The following is a 24,421-nucleotide window of genomic DNA, read 5'->3' as shown; positions in this document are numbered from 1 at the left end:
GCTCTCTCACTCTCTCTTGCTCTCTTACTCTCTCGTTCTCTCACTCTCTTGCTCTTTTGTTCTCACTCTTTTCACCTAAGTCATTTAGTTTTTTCGTTTTCTGCTTTTATTTTCTATTTTTAGTGTATTCACTTTATATCTCAATTGCTGCCTCCGCTTCACGTTCCCCCTACAGCCCCTCCCACCACGTCCTCCCTCCCCTTCGCCTATGAGAGAGTGGGGTCCTCCCTGAGTATCTCCCCTAGCCTGTCACATCATGTCTCTTTAGGGGTAGATGCTTTTTTTTCTCACTGAGACCAGACAAGACAGCAGAGTTAGGGGAATGGGTTCCACAGACAGGCAACAGCTTTTGGGATAGGCCTTGCTCCTGTTGTCCCTGACTGAGCTACACATTGACTACACATGTGCAAGGAGGCCTAGGTCCAGCCCATGTATGCTCTTTGACTGGTGATTCAGTCTCTGAGAGCTCCCAAGGATCCAGGTTAGTTGACTCTGTTGGTCTTCCTGTGGAGTTCCTATCCCCTTCGGGGCCCTTAATCCTTCCCCAGCTCTTCCATAACAGTCCCCAAGCTCCATCCACCATTTTGCTGTGGGTCTCTGCATTTGTCTGAGTCAGTTGCTGGGTAAAGCCTCTCAGAGAACAGCCATGTCTGCAAGCATAACAGAGTATCATTATATAGTGTCAGGGATTGGTGTTTGCCCATGGGATGGTTCTCAAGTTGGGCTGGTTATTGGTGGACCATCCCCTCAATCTGCTCTATCCCATTCCTACATTTCTTGTAGGCAGGATAATTTTAGGTCGAAAGTTTTGTGGGTGGGTTGGTGTCTTTGTCACCCACTGGGGTTCTTACCTTTTTATAACAGGTGACCTCTTCCAGTTCTATATCCCCATTGCTGTGAGTCTCAGCTAAGGTCACTCCCATTGGTTCTTGGGAGCCTCTCCCATCCCAGGTCTCTGGCATGTACTGGAGATGTCTCCCTACCAACCCCAGCAGCTGCAGATCCCATTCATTCTCATGGTCATCTGGCCATCTCCTCTGTGTAACTCTCATTTTTAATCCTTTATTTTTGTGCTTTTGGTTGAATTATTTGTCTTTATATTGACACCAGGAACTATTAAGTCATGTAAGGTATACAGTTATGATACATGCAGGGTAGAATATAGTTATTTTATAGTAAGTACCTGACTGTTGCATCTTTTGTATTATAATATGCATATGTATATTTATATGTACATGTGTGTACATGTTTGTATAAGTTGGTATCTAACTTGTTTTTTGAGACAGGATTTCACTCTGAGCCTAAAGCTCAAGTGATTAGCCTAGATTGGATGTTGAGTATGGCCGGGGGTCTCCTGCCTCTGCCTACCAGTGCTGGTATTACTGACATGTCTTCCGCTTTTGTGTCAGTTCTTGGCTTGAACTGATGTCCCCTGGTTTGCATGACCAGAACTTTATTAATGAGCTATTACTGTGGTTTCTACAATATAGTTTTGAACTATAATGTGACATCTTGTTCCTTGTAAGTTCTTAATCAGAATCATACCAAAAGCACATTTGTGAAATTTGTTTTGTTTGTATCTGCTTGGAGGAGCTAAAATAGAATCAGAAGTGTTTTTAAGTTCTTGGTAATGTTTTAACCCATACTTAATTCTCAGAAGTCTCTTATAGAAGAAAGAAAATGTTGGGAGTCTGGTTTATGGTCTGTCTTCAGCTTTAGTGTTTAATTTGCTTATGAAAAACAGTAATTTTTCTGGATTTCAGTTCATTTGTAAAAGCAGGATATATTTGATTGCTTTGTATTTAAATATTACTCTAAGGATCAATACATGAAAATACTCAGCACAGGCACTGGCAAATAGTAATTGCATGCTTTTTCATTTGTCTCTTTTGTGATATTCAGTGAAGACATACACTATTCATAGATATGTATACTTAGAGCTTATGCCCACAGCATTCTTTGATGCATACTCACTGTCACTTACACTTCTTTCTTTTACAGAAATCTTCTCTACATTTACCCTCAAAGTCTTAATTTTGCCAACCGTCAAGGCTCTGCCAGAAACATCACAGTGAAAGTCCAGTTTATGTATGGGGAAGACCCGAGCAATGCAATGCCGGTAAGAGCTGCTCTTCACTGTTCCTCTCTTACACTTTATTTAAGTAGATAAGTTTTGTTTTTTTAATATCACTGATTGGAAGCTCTAAACTGCAATTTAATGTCTTCTTTTAAAGCATATTTCTGACTACGTCACTTCCTGAGTGGAGAGAAATATGCTTAGTTCCGGTTATTTATGAGTACTTGGCGTATGTGAAGCACTCCTAGAGGTGCAAAGATGAATACATTTTGTAATCAAGAGACTGCACTGCATCTGTCTGGGGAACCCTCTCGTAGTCGGTGGTTTTGCTCTACTTTGGCCCTTGTGATTCTGATTTTCCTCAGCCCCTAGTTGGGAGAACGGCAGGTGAGGGCAGTAGGAGATGATGTCCTTTGCAGATGGCTCCTAGAGACTAATCTTGGGTACATATTAGATATATCTAGGGAGTTGTTAGAACACCCAGTGCCCAGGCTGAATTCACTCATCTCTGTGGCTCTAAACTAAGTAGCAATCAAAAAAAAAAAAATTGAGAATTGTGATGTACTTTGTGAAAAACTGATATAGAGTCAACCAGAAAGGTGTTCAGAGGTGGGAGAGGATGCCTGGAGACATAGCAAGTAAGCATCTTAGTAATAACAGTGGGTCTAGAAGAGGAGCAAGGCAGGTCCAGGACTGTCCCTGAGAGTCACGGGTACAGTGAAATGGCTGTGATGTCAGGTAAGGTAGGAGTCTGTTGTGGCTAGCCTCAGGTGATGCTTCACTCCCACAACTGCTCATGCTAATGAATTCAAGCTCTGGGACAGTTGAGATCGGGGTAATTGTAGTTGGGAACACAGAATAGGTGCCTGCTGTGCGTATTGTTTAGCCTTAGACAGGGCAAATGTAGTGAGATGCTTGGCTGAGCATGGCTTTTCAGAGCTTTTGACCAGATTCTGAAGAGGTTTCTACTCACAGGGGAAGAGGGTTTTCTTCTTTTTTGTTGGCACACTTGTATCCACACATAGATCCCCTTGACACCAGTGAACACAAATTATTCATCTTTGTATTCTCTCGCAGCAGCTGTTTCAGAACTTAACATATATCTTGTTGTGTTGAATAGATATTTGCTGAATAGATGTGAAGTTTATTTCTGAAGCTTGAAACTAGTATTTTGTTCTTTACTAGATCTTTACTTTGGCTAAATGAATAAATGTTCAGTTTTGGTTGAGGTAATATACTGTCAAAGCAGATACTATATATGAGTTGCCATGTAGGTTTGAGCTTTATGGAAGATGTTGTATATGTCAATGAATGTTGCATTGTTTACTTTCCAGAATCTTCCATGTCTTAGTACTTTCTTGGTGTCTTCCACATAGCACTGGGTACATCCCACCCGCATGGGCAGTTAGTCCTGCCATCTTAGGTGTTGAGACAGAATTGTCTCACTCCTTACCCAATGTGATTGCCTGCTCATTTACTATATATGTTAGATTGTGAGCTCCTTGAGGGCAGGGGTCCTGTCTACACATATCTGTATCTTGATGCTATCATTGTGCTGGGCACTTAATTAGTGTTCAACCCATGTCGTTGAGAGACAGACAACATGTCTGACGATCAAACCTGAACACATTCCACTTGTTCTCTTCTGGTTGCATAGGTAAATATTTTGCTTTATGAAAAGAGATAATTTCTAAAGAAAAGAAGATGCTGTATTCCTTTCACCTGTGTATTGTTTACATGAGAATATAATGCTTCTATGTTAATGTAAATGGCAGCTATGAAAACATTTATACATGAGCCTAATGCATTTGTTTATGCTTTTGACTATGACTATCCTAGGGGTCTCCATATAAATTTTTATTATATAATTGTAATTAGGGTGCAGAAGTAAAATATTTTAAAAGCACATTAAGGTATGGTGGTGCTTGTATTTAATTCCGGTACTTGGGATGCTGCTACAGGAAGATTGAGAATGTAAAACCAGCCTGGACTACCTATCAAGTTCAAGTTCAACCTGGGCTTCATAGTGGAGCTCTACTCAAATTGAAATAAGAACAAAAATAAATGAACACATATACTAAAGCATTTGAAAATTGATTAAATAGAGTCTATCAAAGGGAGTAAATATTATTGCATATGCTACTCATTTAAAATAGAATCACCTGCTTAAAATTTTAGAAAGAGAAACAAATGTCAGTTACCGTCTTTACAAAAGGAAAAAGCTGAATTGTTTTACCGTCTGACGATCCACGTGCACTGACGTGCAGATGTAAGTACAGCTGCCAGACTTACAGTGCTTAACCTGAGCCATTTCCAAACTGTACTGTCATAGTAGTCATAGTAGTGACAACATCAGCCTCTAACCGTGCTGCTGGCTCAATTTTGTGTACCTACTGTACATTTTTTATATGTGGTGGATTTTAAAACTAACACACATGCATAAGTCTAAACTGAGCACCTCAATTACGAAGTAACTTGCAGGGCATATTCTAAGTAAAAGATAAAGGGCATAACCGTAAAAGTAGTACTTTGTATCATTTATAAACAATGGGTTATTTGATCTTCAGAATGACTTTCATGTTATCGTAAAGCCATCGCATTGTATATTAATGCCACCATGCTGGAATAACTTTCTTATTTTAAGTTCAAAGTATATGTTATTCCCTGAATGTTCACTTCCTTTAAGAAAAAGGAAAGAGGGCTGAAGATGTAGTTCAGTTGCTAGAGACCTTGCCTAGCATGAATGAAGCCCTGGGTGCATAAAACTAGGCATGGTGACACATGCCTCTAGTTCCCAGCATTAGAGTCAAGGCAGTCCTCAACTACATGTGAAGATCAAGGCCACCTCTGATTACGTGAAGCCCTGTCTCAGAAAAGTAGGGAAGGGGAAGAGGACAAAAATGTATCTTACTACTCAGTGAATAGAAATATAACTGTAGAAACTTTCTGAATGGTTGAATGTCAGATGGGTTTATCATTGGGAAGATAGTTAAGCGGTTGAGCTTTTATAGATTGTAAGGAGGCACATTGTTCTTCACCGGGCGATTGTGCCCGTTTTCTTAAGTAGTTATTAAAGCATACAATTCTTACATAGATGTGAACCATCCAGCATTTACTACAACCAAGTTTCAACATGCTGTTATTTGTTACAGGTAATCTTTGGTAAATCTAGCTGTTCAGAATTTTCAAAGGAAGCCTATACAGCCGTAGTATATCATAACAGGTACTGAATTAAAATATTTCTTTCAAAGTTACTCACTTCTTAGTGGCATTGTTAGCACTCACATTAGTATGTTTACCAAATGCTTGCTGCACTGAGTGTGCCAAACTCACGACTGACATCAGAATGACAGTTTCCGTCTGTAGATGTGCAGCTCTTCTTTGTAGACATGGCAAAGGCTTTAGACAAGAACATCTTTTAAAATTCTGTTTCTTCCTGTATAGTTATTGATTAGTGTTGGGTGCTTTGGCCCGTTGATCTCTGCCTTATTATTTTCCTCAGATACTTCCTCATTTTGTTGAAGTCTGCTCTTCTCAAGGTCCCTACAGGGGTGATGTGGTCACCATCCCAGGATCTAGTGACTTAGTAGCTTCTCAGGGTTTGTTCTCTGAGAAATTATTAACCTTGTCTAGCTTTATTTCCTTCTTCCTGTGTGTGTGGAAGGGCTAGTTACTGAGTCTGTTAAAGGGGAAAAGTGACAAAATTGTCCTATTGCAGAACTGTGTATCACATGTTGGGGCTATAGTCATTCATTTTTGTTCTCTTAGCCCCTCTTTTATAGTCTTCTTGTGATCTTTTTGGTTTGGTTTTATTTTGTATCTTTCCTCTCATGAACCAGTAACTATGGGGGCTTCCTGCAACTTCTACTTTTTTTTTCTGCATTTCTAGCTTATTGGTTTTGGTTGTCAAATTTGAGATCTGTAATTTCTCTGTTCACTGCTTAGATAGTCTCCATACTCGTCTGCTTCCCTTCTCTTTCAGTAGTAGCAAGGCTCCTCTCCTCTCCATGCGACTCATTCACGTCTGCTCCCAGTCTGTTCCACTTCTTCAGCATATGGTCAGCTCCTGTCTCTTGCCCACCACAGTTGTTTCTTGGCTCCATCCATACTCAGAGTGAAGCTTATGCTTCATGTGTAACAGGCCCTGAGCCATTGCCTGGTGCTATTGCAGTGCGTGCTTTCTGCTCGCCCTTAGACTTCCCTCTCTCGCCTTTACTCTGCAGCCACATTTCATTCCGTTCTGTTTGTCTTTTGAGATTTTCTATCTGCAGTGACTCCACATAAAATACTACAGCTTTGCTCACTCTTCCGTGTCTGTATCTAAGTGATCTCCCTCTGCTGTATTCAGTGAAAACGCTTCTATTGTAACATTTATATGGAACACTTCCAGATCTTTCCAGTCCTGGCCTTTTGAGCTCATGTATCTTTTCGTTGACCGAGAAGACACACTGGTTTGCATGTCCTGTCTTCTTGGTTTCCATGTTTGTCTATATAGCACTCTCTGTTTTTAATAGTGACATTATCATTTTTCTGGTTCAGAATTTGACATCTTTGACATTCGCCTTATGTTCTCTGGAATCTAATAAGAATTGTAAAGCTTAATACTCTCCTTCCTGTTTTTTTGTGGTCTCTGTTTCTTGGACCTGTGTTTACTAAATGCTACACACTCTGTCAGGCCTGTATCAAATATCACATTTTGATCTCAAACTGAAATAGCCTTGTTTAATTTTGTTCTTGAAGTGCTTAATCTACGTGCTCTCCATCAGGAGTGGACAGACATTTTCTGTGAAGGATTAGATAGTATATGATCGAAGCCTATGGCTACATACTATCTCTTGTAGTCACTGAGTTCTGCTACTTTATCACTAAAGCACAGTAGTCAGTCAGTGATGTTACAATAGTGTGCTATGGCTGTGGTCTAATAAAAGTTTATTATGGACCCTAAATTTCCATTTCATATTAAGAAATATTGTTATTCAGATTTTTTAAAACAATTTAAAAATATGAAACCTGACCTCCAGGAATATAAAACTAGGTAATGTGCTGGGCTTGGCCTGTGAACATTTGCCAACCCTTATACCTTTTGGCCTCTCTGTCCAATTCATATTCCTACTGAGTTATATAGCTTTAAGGGTAATTTTCTTATTCATCTTTAAACAACCACAAAAATAAAAATTTAGTCCAAATATGACAAACTAACATATTGAAATCAGTTATTCTTTCAGACACCTATAATGTGATTTTAAGGAGAAATGAAGAACCCAAATATTGCATAACAGGAAATAAATTTCTGTAAAATCAACAATTTCTAAAATTTCTCAGTTTGTCTAGGTCATTATTATTATTATTGTTTTAATTATTAGTGGCAGTACTGCCTGACGTAGCTTATAAATCCAGGTTTTTATAACTCAGTGATGGTTGGTGAGCTTAGTAACGATACTTTTGAAAATGTTCACCAGGCATCAAGCTCTCAGCTGGCATTAGCCCTTTCCTGTTACCTTATTTAAGGCCTAGTTGCACTTAGTGTTTCTGTGATCAAATCCACACCTGCCAAATTTCGAGGCTGGTTTGAACAAGAAGAGTATGACTGACTGACGTCTGAGAAGGAAGCTTACCTGGCAGGACGGACAGCCTTCCCTTTAGAGGTGGCTGGAACATACGGCTCGACTGTGTTTCCACTGAGTATCATTCTGAACCATGCTGAGAGTGGAAAAGTAAGATGCCTACTGAGTGATTGAGTCTACTAAAGTGTCCCTTGAGACAACCCCCTCCCTTTGAAAGAAAGCATCATGGTCATCAAGCAGGACATTGTTTGCATCAGTGTAATGGTTAGGAGCACTTCTATGCAGTTGGACAAGTTCACTTTGCAGGCTTTCTCTGATTGTGTCTTTATTTTCTTGTGTCAGCAGCAGTCTGTTTGTTAACAGTATTTATTCCCTTTAACAATGGAACAAGTGAAAGAAAACAGTCCACAGAGAGCCTGACTTAGTGTCTAGGTATCTTTAGAGATTCCCTTCCCAGAGGCTGGCTGGACCCCAGCAAAAGGAAAATGTTTCTGCATAGTATGGCTTAAAAATATGTACCCAAAATACTGTTTGACTTTTCTGTGTAGTGGGTACCAAATTTGGTTCATAAATGTAGTACACTGTCCAGAGTGATGGAGATCTCATTGTCTAGATGGTAATTATTAATGGATTTTCAAATAGTAGGATGCCTCAGCTCATTCATAAAACGTTATGAACAATTTCAGAAACAGTCGTTTGCTCCCTTATCTGGAAGTAGAAGTTAATTATTTAAAAATGATGATGAGTGTGCTCCCTGGAGTAGAGAAAAAGCTGTGCATGAACCTAAGTTAATCTTGAGATCAGTCAAAGAAGCAAATGCAGTCGTTATCCACTTTAAACAAATCACTGACTCTTGATTTTTGTGTTTTATTCTTTGTATGAAGGTCTCCTGATTTTCACGAGGAAGTCAAGGTCAAACTCCCCGCCACGTTAACCGACCATCACCACCTGCTCTTTACTTTTTATCATGTTAGTTGTCAACAGAAACAAAACACTCCTCTTGAAACCCCAGTTGGATATACTGTAAGTCTTTCTGTTACTGCATTTATGTTGAAGGTTGTAAATCTTAAAATATTTTTGAAATGTAGCGCTCCTTAGATGTTTCCTCTTGTGTGCATGCTGCCCATCGGACTCTCCCCCAAGTAAGGTTAAGGAAGCATCCTGGCCACAGAGGCTCACTAATGCCCTTAGCTAGGTAGTAACTTCCATAAAGGCTTAGGTGTTGGCTCTGATTGTTGGGTGTTTTCCTAATGCAGTATAAATATAATAGATTTAATGAGAGAATGGTTCAAATGAATAAAAGAAACCCATAGACAAGAAATGAAAGCCTTGGATATGGTCATATTTCCAAGGCTAACACACAGTGCAGGGCAGTGTCGGGTGCTGTCACACAGTTTTGTTGTAGAATTTATCCTTCAGCTTAAATTTATATTTGATGCAATATTTTTGTCTCTTATGTTTATGACAGAAATTATGGTAACTGCTAGGAAATAAATTATATTTATACTTTTATTTCCAATATTCAAAGCTTTCTCTGATTAAAGTGAAACTGTTTTTAAATTGATTTTGTAGCCTTTTCTAGAACTAATTCTTCCTTGGATAATAAGGCCACGTACTAAATATTTCATGGTAAAATGGTCGGTTTGGAAGTGGAGTGCTGAAGACCCAGTGTTGGTTACTTAGGTAGTTACATGTACTACCTGTTAATGACGTTTATAACAGACCCATGTCTCTTTTATTTAAAGTGGATACCAATGCTGCAGAATGGACGGTTGAAGACGGGGCAGTTCTGCCTGCCAGTCTCACTGGAAAAACCACCGCAGGCTTACTCAGTGCTTTCTCCTGAGGTCAGTGCCTTTCAGCATGTTTCACTCTCCAGACTGAATGAAAAAAGATTGTGATCTTAAGATGTTTACCAAAGAAAGATTCGTTGTTTCTTCTATGTGAATGCACATAGGAGAATATTTTTCATTGATAGCTATAATTTTTCTTTCTAAAATATGGTAGCAAACTAGTTCCTACATGACTAAGGAGGATTGACACAGGTTTGCACTAACCTGGACTATATCGTGAATGTATAAACATGGCATTTGTTTATAAACTGTAGCTCAAGACTTTCAAATAAACTATATATAATAACCCACCAGGCTATCCTCTGACCCTCATACCGTGTTTCGTCACCCACTCTGCCCTCTCAGCCTTGCTCTCCTGAAGCCTGTGCTCTTCCTCGCCTGCCAGTGCCCCATCTCAGGGCCTGCTTTTCCTTTTCACCAGTCACTCCAACACCTCATCGGAGAAGACATCTGTGAACATTCAGCCTAAGAGGAAGCAGCCACTACACCTGACCTTCTTTCTCACTTTGTCTTTTTCCTCTTTGCACTTTTCGCCATTGGCTGTTATCTGCTTACTGTCTATAGATATACCTCTTGCAATGGTAGATATCTGTACATATTCACAGAGGTACTGAGCTCATTGTAGTTCCTGGTGAGCATCTAGGAAACCTGCGCTTTCTTTGCCCAGCTTCTGTCTGTTTTCAGGCACCTTCCAGTTTGTATGGCGTTGGTATGCACAAGCCTGGCCTTTTTCCTAAGAGTAAATAAATACTTCTTACTCTTTGTTTGCTGTTGTTTTAAACAAATCATATTTCAGAGCAAATTTATATAAGAAAATATATTTTTGTGTAAATTAATTATGATTTGTTTTTACTGAAATAATTTTCAAGTGCAAAGCCAGTTTCTGAAGCAAGGCCAGTTGTTTTCTTGTAGGAACTGTTGTATAAATGCTCATACAAGAACATGCAGACTGTCTGCAGGTACAAATGCTCATACAAGTGCATGCTGACCATCTGCATGTGTGGATAACATACATGAACCAAACAATCAGAGCTCAGCTGATGGCTCAGCAGTTAAGAGCCTCCTCTTCCAGATGATTTAGGATTGATTCTCAGCGCCCATGTAGCAGTTAGCCACTACCTACAATTGCTGTCACAGGGATCAGACCCTCTTCTGGCCTCCATGGGGACTATACAAATGTAGTGCACAGACATACATGCAGGCAAAGCACCCATATACATAACAGTACATATTAGATTTTAAAAGCAAGAATAAAAGTTTTATAGTGGCAAATACACATAAATGTGCCACGACAAAGCCATTCCTTTGTACACAGAATCCCTGAAAAGGTAAACTTTTAAAATTGTGAGGGAAAGCATTTTAGTTTTACATAATCTGGAAAGTTTATTTCTTGAGATTAATCAAACACAGTAATATAAGCACCAAATGTTCTTTCTCGTATGCAGATAGCTTATAGTGTGTGTGTGTGTGTGTGTGTGTGTGTGTGTGTGTGTGTGTGTGTGTGTGTGTGTGTTTCAGTGGAAGTTAATGTAGCTTAAAGGCTAAAAACTCAGAAAGAGACCAAGAGAAGGTAAAAAGAATTCCTGAGGATTGTGGGAGGGGATGTGTGGGGTGGACAGAAAGGTGTGCACAGTGGGGAGGCAGCTTGTAAATATGACACCTAATACCTTGCTCCCTCCCTGCCTCCCTTCTTCTCTTCCTCTCTCCCTTCCTGTGCTGGGTGTGGAACCCAGGGCTTTTTACATCCTAGATAAGTATACTACCATTGAGCAAAATCCCCAGCCCACTTGATGAATTAAAATTTTTTTGTTTTATTAGGTCTTAATGCTGTACTTTACATGAAATCATGCTTAAGTGCTAAGAAACTTATTTTTCTAACAAAACTATTTCTTTAATTTTACCTGGTAATTACTACTTAAAGCTCTTAAAATGTTTTTTAATGTAGTTTTATTACTCTTCATCTTCTCAATCTTTTGACTGTTTTCCTTTAAACACATGTGTTTCTCACCCTTTTTGTGGGGTACCCCTCCCTAAGTTGAGTGAGTCAGCTTCGCACCTCTGTGGCAAATGCCTGAGGAGACAATATGAACGAAGTAGATACTGGTGGTTTACAGTTTGTGTGCCTGTGTTGCTCTGAAGTTGTGAGAAAACAAAAGAGCGTCATGGCATTCTAAGGGAGGGAGAGGAGAGTTCCTCACTTCGGACAGAAGCAGAAGATAGAAAGGTCCTGGACAAGAGAAATCTTGAGCATGCTGACAGTGACAACTGCATCCAACTTGGTTCCACCTCTTAGATTCCACGACCTCATAATACTGTTGTCTTTTCCTGAATCCATCAAGGGAGCAGGCTACCCAAGAGGATAGAAACCCCTGTCCAGCAGTCACTCTCCAGATGCCCATCACTTAGCATTCAAGCCTTCGGAGCCCACAGCACAGCAGTGTCTTGACGCCTACAGTGAGCTGAACAGGTGTCCTGGGCTCCAGACCTTTATTATGTGCCTCAGTAGAGGGACTGCATCTCCACCTTCATGTGGGCTTCATGTGGGAATTTGAAGTGGGACTACCAGCTGTGCTAGGTTTTCGTTCTACACATAAAAGCACAGCTGAGGAGGGTGTGCTGTCCCTCATATATTCCACTTGTTTTGGCAAGACTTCAAGGCTGTGTAGATTTCATCTGTCTCACGGATGATTATTGGCTGATGGCTGAAGTGTGGTTGGCTTTGCTAGCTAGGGCAGAGGTCCCTCTGTGGCTCTTTGGAGTACTTTTCTCTCACACACTGCCCTGGATATCCAAAGCATAAATAACATACACGAAACCTGCTTTGGGGTCTTTGCTTGCTGAGGTTGCCAGCCTGTCTCTTCTTTCACCTTTTAAAGTCTTCATGTTCAATTTGTCCATTTTACCCAGAGTTTTAGCTGTGAGTAGCAGAAGTCCGGTGTATATATTTGCTTGTATTGAGGGGCCTCAGGGGCGTTGGGAGGAGGGAATGCATTGTGTAAATGTATGGAGTTATCAAAATAAATCAAAATAGGTATTTTCTTAGTACTTTTAGTCGTAAAGCCTTTGCAAGCATGTGCAAGCTCTGCTTGGTGTCTTACAGGTTCCTCTACCAGGTATGAAGTGGGTGGACAACCACAAAGGAGTATTTAATGTTGAAGTTGTTGCTGTTTCATCCATTCACACACAAGTGAGTTTTCGTATTTCTTTATAATCAGATTTCACTTAGATGAGTTGAACATATATCTCATGTTCGTTCTGTTGGCTGCCAGACTTTAGGAATATATTTACTTAAAAACAGATTTAGGCATTTTTTTTCATTAAATGCCATTAAATCCTTTGTCTTTTAAATGTGATTGATGTATTTTGAACAAGTATGGGTCCTTTTCTTGTTTTTAATTTCTGGTGCATGGCAAAATAGAGTAGAAGACCTCTTTTGAGCTCCTTTGAAGTCAGAGTCAATTATCTCAGGTGGAACATTTTTAAGAGATTGTTTGGTCCAGGTTTTTGACTCTGTTAGCAGTAAGGAGAGATGCTGTATAACAGCAGACAGGTTCAGTTAGGAGACAAATCCACCAGCAATTTGAATTAATAACATTTTAAGTGCAGACTTGTTCAAAATATTAAAGATGATTTTCTACTAAATGAATGTTAAAAGAATTCTATGATAACGACAGATAGCAGACAGCGCAGTCTCAACAAAGAATCTTAGAAGGCCAAAGGAAGCTCCTTAAGACTGACAGTCAGACTCTGGGCACTGGACCCGTTGCTGTAACAACATGTAGCTTAGCGTTTTTCTGTGGTGTCAAAGAAACCGGTGGCGAGTGCCTACCGTAGGAGCAGCAGAGCCACCATGCCTTGCCACACATCCTTCCCATCTATCTCCCACCAGGACAAGAAGGAGCCTTGTCAGGTCATCAAGCCCCAACTTTCTACAGCTGACAAGGTAGCATGGGTGGGAGGAGTTAGCTTCTGTATTGTATCGTGTGAGAAGGAAGGTGGGGTAGAAACTATGAGACAGTGAGTAAGTAACAGGCACAGCTTGCTAAAGTACCTGCCATGAGAACTGAACTTCAAAAGTTAGGCAGACTCCAACTACAAGTGACTTCCTCCATCAGTCAGAGATTCCTTGAGTAACTGATAGAATTTGAGATGGCTGTTTTACAATGACTAGTAAGAAGGGATATATTACATTGGAAACAGTGTGTATACTTGTGTGTGACTTTTTGCATGATCAGTTAATATGAGATATTAATGTTTTGTAGTTCCTGAGAGTTTGGGAATTGATGAGGTTAGAATTGTTTAGTTCTGTGTTTGTTCTTTATTTTAGGACCCTTATCTTGACAAATTCTTTGCTCTTGTCAATGCTCTGGATGAACACATGTTCCCGGTTCGAATTGGGGACATGCGGATCATGGAAAACAACTTAGAGAGTGAACTGAAGAGCAGCATTTCAGCCTTGAATTCCTCACAGCTGGAACCAGTAGTTCGGTTTCTTCATCTTCTGCTTGATAAACTCATACTTTTAGTTGTTAGACCTCCTGTGATTGCTGGCCAAATAGGTAAATATATTTATGCGGGATGAATCATTAGACTGATAATTTATAATTTTGCATTCTAACTTAGATTTAAAAAGAATCTTGATTTCTGTTTGCTGTGCTTGTTGTGGGAGGGGGTGGAAGGCACTACTGACTTGTATGTGCCAGGATATGATAATTATTTATAGACTTTTACTCAAACTATCAAAACAAATTAATATTCAGTCACCAAATTTACTAAGCACTTATGATGAATCAGATATTCATTGATACTGTCCAACTGCTGTTAAGAAAAGCAGCCAAAAAATAATCCTGTTCCATTTTATAGAGCATACAGTGTATCCATTCTGCGTCTTCATCCATTATCCTTTATTTCCTATAGCTCTTCTCCTTGTTTTCTCAAAACCACTGTTTTATTCTCTTTTGTAGTCTGAATAATAGAACTGTTTCTCATTTGCACCCTTTCCAAATAAAAATCTTGGGAAGAAATTGAGCTGGAACGAAACACTAGCTACCTTGTTATTAACATTTGTTAACTGGTGGCACTAAAGAGATATCTGCTCAGCATCCTGAGATATATATTCTTCTAGGGACACTTGTAAGTGGAGGAAGTTCTTGGTTCAAATACTCAGACATGAATTGGAGAATTTCATAAGTACTCTTCAAGGAGAAGGAGGCACCTTGATGTATGTAACACAGACACAAAGGATTGGGAAGCTATGGGAAGACTTGTAAGGAACGAGCTATAAAGTAGAGGTTTGGTAACTAGAGGTGATGTATAAGAGAGGAGATAGTGGTAGGCCTTTTTACTACTCTTTAGGAAACCAGAAATATTAGCCTTTCAGGGATCTGGCTCCAATTAAGAAAGCAACATGACCAAATTTTACTTTTAAAGGCACACAATGCAGGAGCTGGGGAGATGTCTTAGTAAATCAAAGTGCAGCAACTATGAAAGACCTGAGTTTAAATTTCCAAGATCCCATATACTAGCCGAATGCAGAGTAAGTGTCTACAGTGCCTGAATTACTGTGGGAAGGTGGAAGTTGGAGAAAAGGGACTTCCTGGAGGCTCATGGGCCAGCTAGTCTGGCACACACAGAAGAAGAACAGCAAACAAACCCTGACTCCAAACAAGGGAGAAAGAAAGAAAGAAACAAACAAACAAACAAAAAAACCCAGCCAGGCACTGGGTTTAAATTCAGCAGTCAGGAGGCAGAGGCAGGTGAATCAGTAAGTTTTGAGGGCAGCCTGGTCTACAGAGTGAGTTCAGGACAGCCAGGGCTACACAGAGAAACCTTATCTCAAACAAACAAACAAACAAACAAACAAACAAAACAAACAAGGTAGAAGACAACTTCTGACCTCACATATGCTGTTGGCACATGTGCACCCTTCCTAACTATGCTGTGGCTCACGGGCACCTGCATGCACATGCATGAGTACATACACGAAAGACACTGTTGTTGAAAGTAGAAAGATCTAAAGCAGATAGGTTCTTACTTAAAATGATAAAACCCTGATATTAAGTCAAGAGAAAATAGAGCGAGTAAAGGAGGACTTTTAGGATGGCTTTTAAGAAAAGGAAGTTATTACTTGTTTGGGATTATAGAAATATAATAAAAATAAATTGCAAGACATTGATCAAAATAGTACTGTGTGCTTTGTTTTCACTGTGTGTGAAGTCCTCTCAGCCTGCTTGGGTAGTCCTGTCCTGGTTACTCTTCACCATGGCCCAGGGCACTGTTCTTTGAAAGTCTTTAATTAATGGTTGCAGAGGATGAGTCTATGGCCATCAGTGTAGGGAGCATGACAGCAGACAGGCAGGCGTGGTGCTGCAGCAGTAGCCAAGAGCTGACCTCTGCTCCAGTCATGAGAGTGGAGAATGGTGTGGGCACAAGCCCAGTGACACACCTCCTCCAACAAAGCTCCTAATTCTTGCTAACAGTTCCATCCACTGTGGAACGGGCATTCAAACAGGGGTCATTCTTACTCAAACCACCACTTCACAGATGAGTACAGTGGCAAACATGATTAAAAGTGTTGCTTAAAGTCACTCAGTTAAAATTCAGCCCAAGCGGCTGGCTCTGGAGTTTATCTCATACCTGACAAGTATCTGTTGATAAAGATTTTAAGAACAGTTTAGTCTAATGAAGGAAGAAATATAACAAGTTTGGCTAGATGGGAAAGCTGGGTTGAGTGGAGATAAGAATAGATTGGAAGATGCTGAGAGACGGTGCAGCAGTTGAGAACACTTGTGGCTCTTCTAGAGGATCCAGGTTCAATTCCTGGCACTGTCATGGAGGCTTACAGCCATCTGTAACTTCAACTAGGGGATCCAACACCCTCTTCTGTCCTCTGCAGTACCAGACATGCAAATGATACATAGATGTACATGCAGGCAAAACACCCATACACATAAGCTAAAAATTAAAAAGTTAATGTGAGCATGTTTACCTGCTGAGATAAATCATTTGCAAGATAGGAGAAAAAAAACAAGCTAATGGAGTGAGAAACGATTTAACCATTGAAGCAAGTTCAGGAAATGAAAGTGAAGTTAAGATCTCTCATGGGGAAGGGGTATTGCTTTTCCTGGAAAACTGAAAGGAGTTTTACTTTCTATTAAGTTTGTAGGTAGATTTGAGACCTTTCATGCTCTGTGCATGTTCTGAATGATATAGAAGGTAAGAATTGCTAAGTGAGTAGGATGGACTTTTTAATGTAATTTAATTGTTATTTTATGTGTGTGAGTGTATTGCCTGAGTGTGTGTATTTAGATGTATGTATGTATGTATGTATGTATGTATGTATGTATGTATGTATGTATGTATGTATACATACATACCTCATTTGGAACTGCAATTAACAGTCGGTTGTGAGCTACCACGTAGGTTGAAGGAATCAATCAATGCTTGGTCCTTGGACAAAACAGTCAGTGCTCTTAACTCCTGAGCCATCCCTCCAGCCCTGGACCTGGTTTTGGAGAGGATTCTGTTGATTTGGAATAGTTACTGTGAGGGGGGAAAATAAAGGACTTACCCAGGAACCAGGAAGTTGCTAACGTCTCAAGATCCTGTCTCTGTGTGCTGGCCTTGTAGCACAGTCCACATTCATTATTTTGTAAATGACCATTTCATTTGATTATTTAACCTTCAAGAAACTTGCCTGGCTTCATTTAGCTGTCCATAATTTTCTGTTGGGATTAAATGGATACTCACAGAACTGACACCCTTGTTCAGGTGGCCTCTTGCTTACCTTCAGTGTGCTGTCAGAATCCCCTGGTTTTAAAGGATTGTTGAGGTCTGTTGACATGGAGGATGGAGTGGGTGTTGTTTCCAGTTTCAGGTGCTTTACAATCTTACACTTTTGCAGCCCCTCCCCCTTCTAATCCTTTCAGAGTCAGTAATTTCAATCAAGTTGTTACCCATATTTCATATTTCATATCCTCTTTTCATATTATTGTTTTTAATAATTTATTTTCATTGTTATTTTAAATTTCTTTAAAAGCAGTAGGTGCACATTGTATGCTGTTTAGATTTTCAGAATCATCTTTAAAATGAGAAGTTAATTCTCGAGGTTGTCTATAAGATGGGTTTCTCTGGGCTTTGTATTACTTCTCAAAATTGTTTTTTTTTTTTTTCCTCTGTTGGGCAGTTGTTTTAATTAATCTACCCCATTCAGTTTTCAAATTATAAAGTGTTTTATTTTTCCTTTTGTTTTCAAGAATAATTTTTGTTGCACTAGTAAAAAATTCAAAATCAGTACAATATTTTTATATCTTAATACACTTATGGTATCTTATCATTCTGCTTACAGCCTTTGGTAAAAGGGACAGAGCCTTCTTTCCTATGGAACTGCACATCTAAAAACATTAAAGCAAAAATATTTTCTTCTTTTTGAAAAGTTAATCTAGGGCAAGCATCCTTTGAAGCTATGGCATCAATTATAAATCGACTTCATAAAAACTTAGAAGGAAATCATGACCAGCACGGCAGAAACAACCTTCTGGCATCATATATCTATTATGTGTTCCGCCTGCCAAATACATACCCTAATTCTCCGTCACCAGGTACTTTATTCTTTTTAGGATTAAACTCTCTTTCATGAAGTGTTCTTGCCAAGACTGAAGTACTCAGGTGTCATCCATGGTGTTATCACACATCCATAACATTTATTCACTCTCTGCTAAGGACCATTCGCTGTGTTAGTCATTGAAAGATATGCTTCCTTTTAAAACATCATTTATATAGGTCTTCCTTTAAGTTGATTTGGAGAGTTGGCTAAATTGATTATTCTACTTCACCCATCTCTGAAAACATTTTATAATTTATTGTTAAAATTAATAGTCTTATTATTTTATTTGTCATTGAGAGTATTTTTGTACATTTAAGGAGACACATTGTAGACTAATTTTCTATTAACCTTAAAAGGTCTATAGTAATATAAAAATGATTGTCTAGAAAAATTCCAATTTCTTCATGACCAGTAAAATAAAAGTTTTCTGAATATTAAAGCCTTACGTAGTTTCTTGTCCTTTGTGTGACATTAGTGATAGTGTGTTTGTGAGCGATAGTTGGGTTCCCAGTTAGTTGGTTAGTTAGTTATCGAGCTTTGGAAGCAGTCGTTCATCTCTAGTGATGATGGTACCTGCCCCTTCGCAGCCATTGGCAATGTTACTGGCTTAAGCTTTAGCCTAGACTTTCTTTTCTTTGTTGTGAAAAGAGGGAAAAATAGGTCTTCTATGTTGACCCACAATTTCCTCTCTTGATTGTAGACTGTCTGACTTGAGAATGTGAGCATGAGGGCGACAGTGGTAGACTCAGAACACAACACCCAGAATGTGTCTCCATCTGCCTTTTTGTTCAGCTCAGCAGTCAGGTTTCATACATTTGACATGTAACCTTTTTCCTGCCCCGACCTAAAAAAATTATACACATTAATTAGTTGCAGATTTGTATCATTTTCAATAGGACATTGTAAAATATTCTAGAATTCAAAGACATAGATAGAACTGGGGAGATGGCTTATTCTGTAAAATGATTATCATACATTCATGAAGACCTGAGTTTGATTTCGAAGCTAATCTTAAGAAGCCAAACATACATACATGCATACACACACACACACACATATGTGTATATACATATACAAACACGCTCACACAATATATATGTGTTTACACATGCACAAAAAAGATGCAGATAATGAATATGACTGTTGGCTATTTTTGCTTTTATAAATAATGTCTGACCTTATTCAGACAACAGAATTCTTTGTTTTTATAGCCCTTAGAATTATCTTTAGAGGGTATGTGTGTGATGTAAAACAAAGATGCTATTTTTTATTTTTCACATCACTTATGAAGATAGAGAAATTAAGGCCATACTCTATTTAAGTGGTGTTGGTAATAGATTGGATGGCCCTATAGTGATCGTATCTCAAGGGGCAGAGCAGAAAGCGTAAGTGAAAAAAGAACAAGTGGTAGCAGCTGCCGCGTTTATGTCCAAGACACGGCTATGTTTGAGTGAGGGTGGTGTGTGTTCTCATTCACTTTGCTATTGCTCATGACATACTCAAACATACAAGACCATGGTTTTCATTTATAATCTGTATGGTTTGTGTCAACTGCTGTAAGGTAGAGAGAGCTTCATATAGCTGTCACTTGTTCTTGAGTGGTTTTATTTCTAATTATTTATTTTTTAAAAAAAGAATATGTATTAATTTTCATTTAGAATTTTATAATTTTTGTGGAATTTTGTAAAGTGGTTGTTTTTTGGGGTCCTCTCTTACTAATCCTGTGCTCTCTATTGCAACCCTAGGTCCCGGGGGTCTGGGAGGATCAGTGCATTATGCCACAATGGCAAGATCTGCAGTGAGACCCGCAAGCCTTAACTTAAATCGTTCTCGAAGCCTTAGCAACAGTAATCCAGATATATCTGGGACTCCCACATCACCAGATGATGAAGTTCGGTCAATCATCGGCAGTAAGGTAAACCGAGGACATACTATCCATTTTTGATAGTTATCCAAGTATTTAATTTATTCTTAATTTTAAGATGTATTTAAGTTCAAAGTAAGTATGGAATTCTTTTTCTATTTTACTTGAGTTAGAAAAAAGCAAAATATTCCTTTTCTGTCAGTAAGTACTTTTCACATTTCTATTAAATATATTTGATGTTATAAACTAGTCTGTACAATGTGCATTTAAAATATGAATCTTCCAAATTCTAAAATTTGTTGATGATAAATCATCACATATAACTTGTCTGGTGTCTCCTCATGTGAAATTGGTTAGTGATTCTGTAGCGTGGGGAGGGACCTGTGTGACTGATGTGTACAAGAGACGTGCTTTCAGTGACGTCCTGTGTGAGCTCCTCCTTCAGGAGAGCATCCAGAGTAGTTCCTGGCCTTGGTCGGTAAGAGAGTTACGTTTCCTATGGACCTGGGTGATCTGCACTACCACTAGAACTTGTGATTATGTAACCATGCTTAGTAATGAGCCTAGACAAGAAAGAGGCCAACCAGAAGATCCAGCTATACTTTATCCAGAGCCTCCATTATTATCACACCAAAAGTATTCAGGAAATTACTTTTCTACATATACAATACAAAGATAACTCTGAGTTTAAGCTTAGGAAAAGATTTTTTAACCTTATTTTCATCCTCACTTTCTTTTTTGTTGTTGTTGTTGTTTAGTAAAGGGAAGTACTTGGCAGTTGCATACTGCAGGGTTTATAATCAGTATAATGAATCATGTTTGGGAACTGCAAGTGGTTATTGTCCAAAGGCTGTAGATAGCATAGTTCTCGAGATTCTCCCTTAAAAATATCTCTTAATTTCTATACATTGTGCCTCCTACAATTATTCTTTTTATATTTGTTATATAACTTCAAGATTTAGAACAGGGAGTCTATTAATTGGTATTAGTTTTGCTTTTTTTTAAAAAAAATCATTAAATAAAACATAGTAACAACTTGTCCATATATATATATATACATACATACATATATATATTAGTATACACATGTACATGTGGGTGTGTATACTAATTTCTTTTTTTTAAATGTCATCACAGCATTTCTTAATTAAGTTCTCTTTCTTTGAGACAGCGTCTCATTATATAGCCCAGGCTAGCTTTGAACTCCTGTTCCTCTTACTTCCGCCTCCCATGTGCTGTGCTAACAGGTATGTACCGCCAACCCAGATCTAATTAAGTTTTACTTAAAGTAGTTTTACATTTTTCACTCTCATTGAAAAAATGGTAATTACTTTCATATTTTTCCTCAAAGTTAATAACATTCTTTTATCTCATAAAAATGTAAGGAGTGTGAATTTTTTGTGTCCTTATTCTTAATTTATTCTAACTTTATTATCCAGGTTATGCCAGCGTAATTCCTTCTCCTCAGAGGTAGAGTCTTTTGTCTTATTCACGGTCTTCCCGTAGGTCTTTCCTCAGGATTAGTAACTTAGCCTTCATAGTGTCATTTCAGGCACTTTGTCATCTGGCCATTATCTATATTTCTTTCTAGTGTCCCAACTCTGGGCATTTGCCTTCCTTTTCACCTTCTAGTCACTTGATCTTGTTTTCCTCGGGAGGACAGAGGAGGAGTTCCTAAATGTTCTCTTTTCCTCCTTGGTCGTGCATCCTTGTCACAATCAAACCTCAATATCTCTTTTCTTCTCAAACTTAGGACCATCATTAGAAACGACTGACCACCTCTTTTGTGCCTTGAAAATGGCAGCTAGCTTCACCTCAAATCCCTGGTGCTGTCAGTCAGGCAGTCATTCTGTGTTCCTTTCACCTTTCTGCCATAGGTTCTTGCCACAGACCACCTAATACCTTCCTCTCCTTGGTGTCTGCTGCTTAAGGGAGATGGAGCTCACTGTGCTTACAGTCCACGGCTTCTGGTCTGTGAGTCTCCTCCTTTTCTCACTCAGTATTCCCAGTCCAGGACTTCTTTGATCTCGAGTCCTTCCTATATACGGAATCATTTTCAGCCACAGACAGACATGCTATTTCTTACTTTAAAAAATTCTCCTAGCAGTGTTCCTGCTGCTACTTTGTACACTATTTTCTGCTATTTTTTTTTTTTTTTTTTGGAGGTGTCCTGGAACCAGTGCTGGGAATAAAGGAATGTGCCATCATGCCAACTCTGCTAGCTCTTAAAATAGAGCCCATTATACTTTGTGTCTTGGTTCTTTTATTTTGTAAACTTTGTGTCTTCAGTCCTTTCCCTCTTGCTGTCTTCTTTAGTTTTCTTTCCTGCTATCTCCCACCCTAACTGCACTTGTAACTGCATATTACAGTTGTTGCCACCATGCTAAATCTCAATAGTTGTGTATCCAAACTTGGATTTTTTTTTTTTTTCTTTTTTTCAGAGCTGGGGACCGAACCCAGGGCCTTGCGCTTGTTAGGCAAACGCTCTACCACTGAGCTAAATCCCCAACCTCCCCAAACTTGGATTTTAAAATTATTTCTTTTATCTTAACTTATGTTTTTACATGTTTTTGTGTATGGTATGAGCAAGTGAGTGCAGATGCCTCTGGTGGCCAGACAAGAACATCAGGTTTCCTGTGGCTGGAGTTGCAGGCATTGTGAGTGTCTGACTGGGAACCCAGCCCAGAGCCTGTACAAGGGCAGCTCATGCTCTGGGCCTCCATTACAGTCCTGCCAGGATCTTTGGCACAAATTCTTGTTTTTCTTTTGTTTAGTTTGCTTGGTTTCTGAGATTCTATATCGTCTTAGTGTTTGTTCTTCAGAGATTACTGTTTTCGTATTCTTCTAAGTTCTTCCTTTCTGATAGTCTCTTACTGTGCAAGCCTTGTGCTTTATTAAGAACTTTTATAAATGCTAGGTTGATCATCCCTCACCTTACTTGTCGGCGCCAGCACCGACACGGTACCGAGAATCGGGCGAAAGCCTACGGGATGAAAGAAACACGCACGCACACACACACACACACACACACACACACACACACACACACACACACACACACACACACACAGGTTATCGTGTCAAGCCAGGAGAGGAAGGGGGGGGAGGGAGAGGAGAGAGAGAAAGAGTGGAAGAGCGGAAGGAAGAGAGAGAGTCTCCTGTAGCTTTATTCACCACTTATATACCCAAGTCTCCTGGTATAAAATAACTGGGAAGAACAGTGGGAAACCCTGGCTGGCGACTACCTGGCTTCAGTAACAAAAGACCGTCTGGGAGACCTGAATTAATTAGGGAGAAATCCGAGAAGACCAGCCTAAATCTCAAGGATAAAGGCTGAGGAAGCAAAAGGCAGAAGTAAATTGACCACCACCCAGGTGTGGTCCAGGTGTGTCGGTTCCACGTGCATCAGCCGGGGTCAGCAGAGGTCATGCAGTGGAGACTCGGGTGTTTACTACTTGGTCTTTTCTTCCTGTGCCGTAAATACGTGGGGGAGGCCTCTGTCCAACAATCCCATGACTTCTTAACTGTGGCCATGCAGTTACAAAGCGGCCAGGCCCAAATCCAATATGGCTCACTACACTTACTTTTCAGTGCAGATCTCTCTCAGGAATTCCACTTACCCGCTTTCCTAAATCCTTTTCTAGAATGCACATTCTAGAAATGCATGTTAAACGAGAGCAGAGAGCAGCAGGGTTTTCTTTTGATTGAGTTTCTTTTTTCTTCCCTGCTCAACCTCCCAATGCTGGAGAGTGAACTGAAGCCTTTTCATTTGCCTTCTTATCATCTCTGTCTTAGTATGTTCTGATATCTAGAGTGTTGCTTTATAAGTTAAGATGCACAAGAGAAGTTGAGTCAGATTGTATCATGTCTCTAAGCACCTGGGACCAGCTCTCTGAGATCATTTAAGATTTTACTTAGAGGCCACCTTCCTAGTGAGGTCTGCCTGCTATTTTTGTTAAGTGTGTTAACTTGTGTTTTAGTACACATCTGACAAAATACCATGACAAAAGCAACTAGAGGGAGGAAGGCTAGCTTTATAGTTCACACTTGCAGGTTATGTCCCTCAGGTGAGGAAGGTCACAGCAGGTGGCAGCAGGACCCTGGCCAGAGAGGGAGGACTGCATGCAGGTCTCAGCTCATCTCCCCATTTATACAGTTCAGGATCTTCTGCCCAGAGAGTAGTCCTGCCTACAATTCACATGAGTCTTCACACACTCATTTGCAGTCAAGACAACCCCACAAGAATGCCCAGAAGGCCATCTCCTAGGTGACTCTAGATTCTGTCAAGTAGACAGTTCATACCAATCATCACAAGTCTCCACCCATTGCCAGTTGACACCCCAAAAAAATCACTTTTAAACCATATCCTACTACCCTTTGACCCTGTAGGCTGTGACCAAGTTATAATATAAAATACATTCACTCCAGCTTTAAAATTCCTCACAGTAATTAACACTT

General features: G+C 39.5%; 1 protein-coding gene across 8 annotated transcripts in view; it reads left to right on the top strand.

Annotated features, from left to right (window-relative positions):
• The window catches only part of Dock7 (dedicator of cytokinesis 7), a 183,874-nt gene that overhangs the window by 87,966 nt on the left and 71,487 nt on the right, over positions 1-24,421 (top strand). For all 8 annotated transcript variants that reach the window (NM_001415886.1, NM_001415885.1, XM_087549058.1 and 5 more), the window contains 8 exon segments: positions 2,002-2,119; positions 5,230-5,300; positions 8,526-8,664; positions 9,387-9,488; positions 12,595-12,681; positions 13,822-14,053; positions 17,930-18,094; positions 19,845-20,014. In NM_001415886.1, the coding sequence (NP_001402815.1) occupies positions 2,002-2,119; positions 5,230-5,300; positions 8,526-8,664; positions 9,387-9,488; positions 12,595-12,681; positions 13,822-14,053; positions 17,930-18,094; positions 19,845-20,014 (1,084 nt within the window).

Source organism: Rattus norvegicus, chromosome 5, assembly GCF_021556685.1.
Source record: "Rattus norvegicus strain SHRSP/BbbUtx chromosome 5, alternate assembly SHRSP_T2T, whole genome shotgun sequence".
Classification (NCBI taxonomy): domain Eukaryota; kingdom Metazoa; phylum Chordata; class Mammalia; order Rodentia; family Muridae; genus Rattus; species Rattus norvegicus.
The sequence above is the reverse complement of the archived record's forward strand: the minus strand, read 5'-3'. Positions and strand labels throughout refer to the sequence as shown.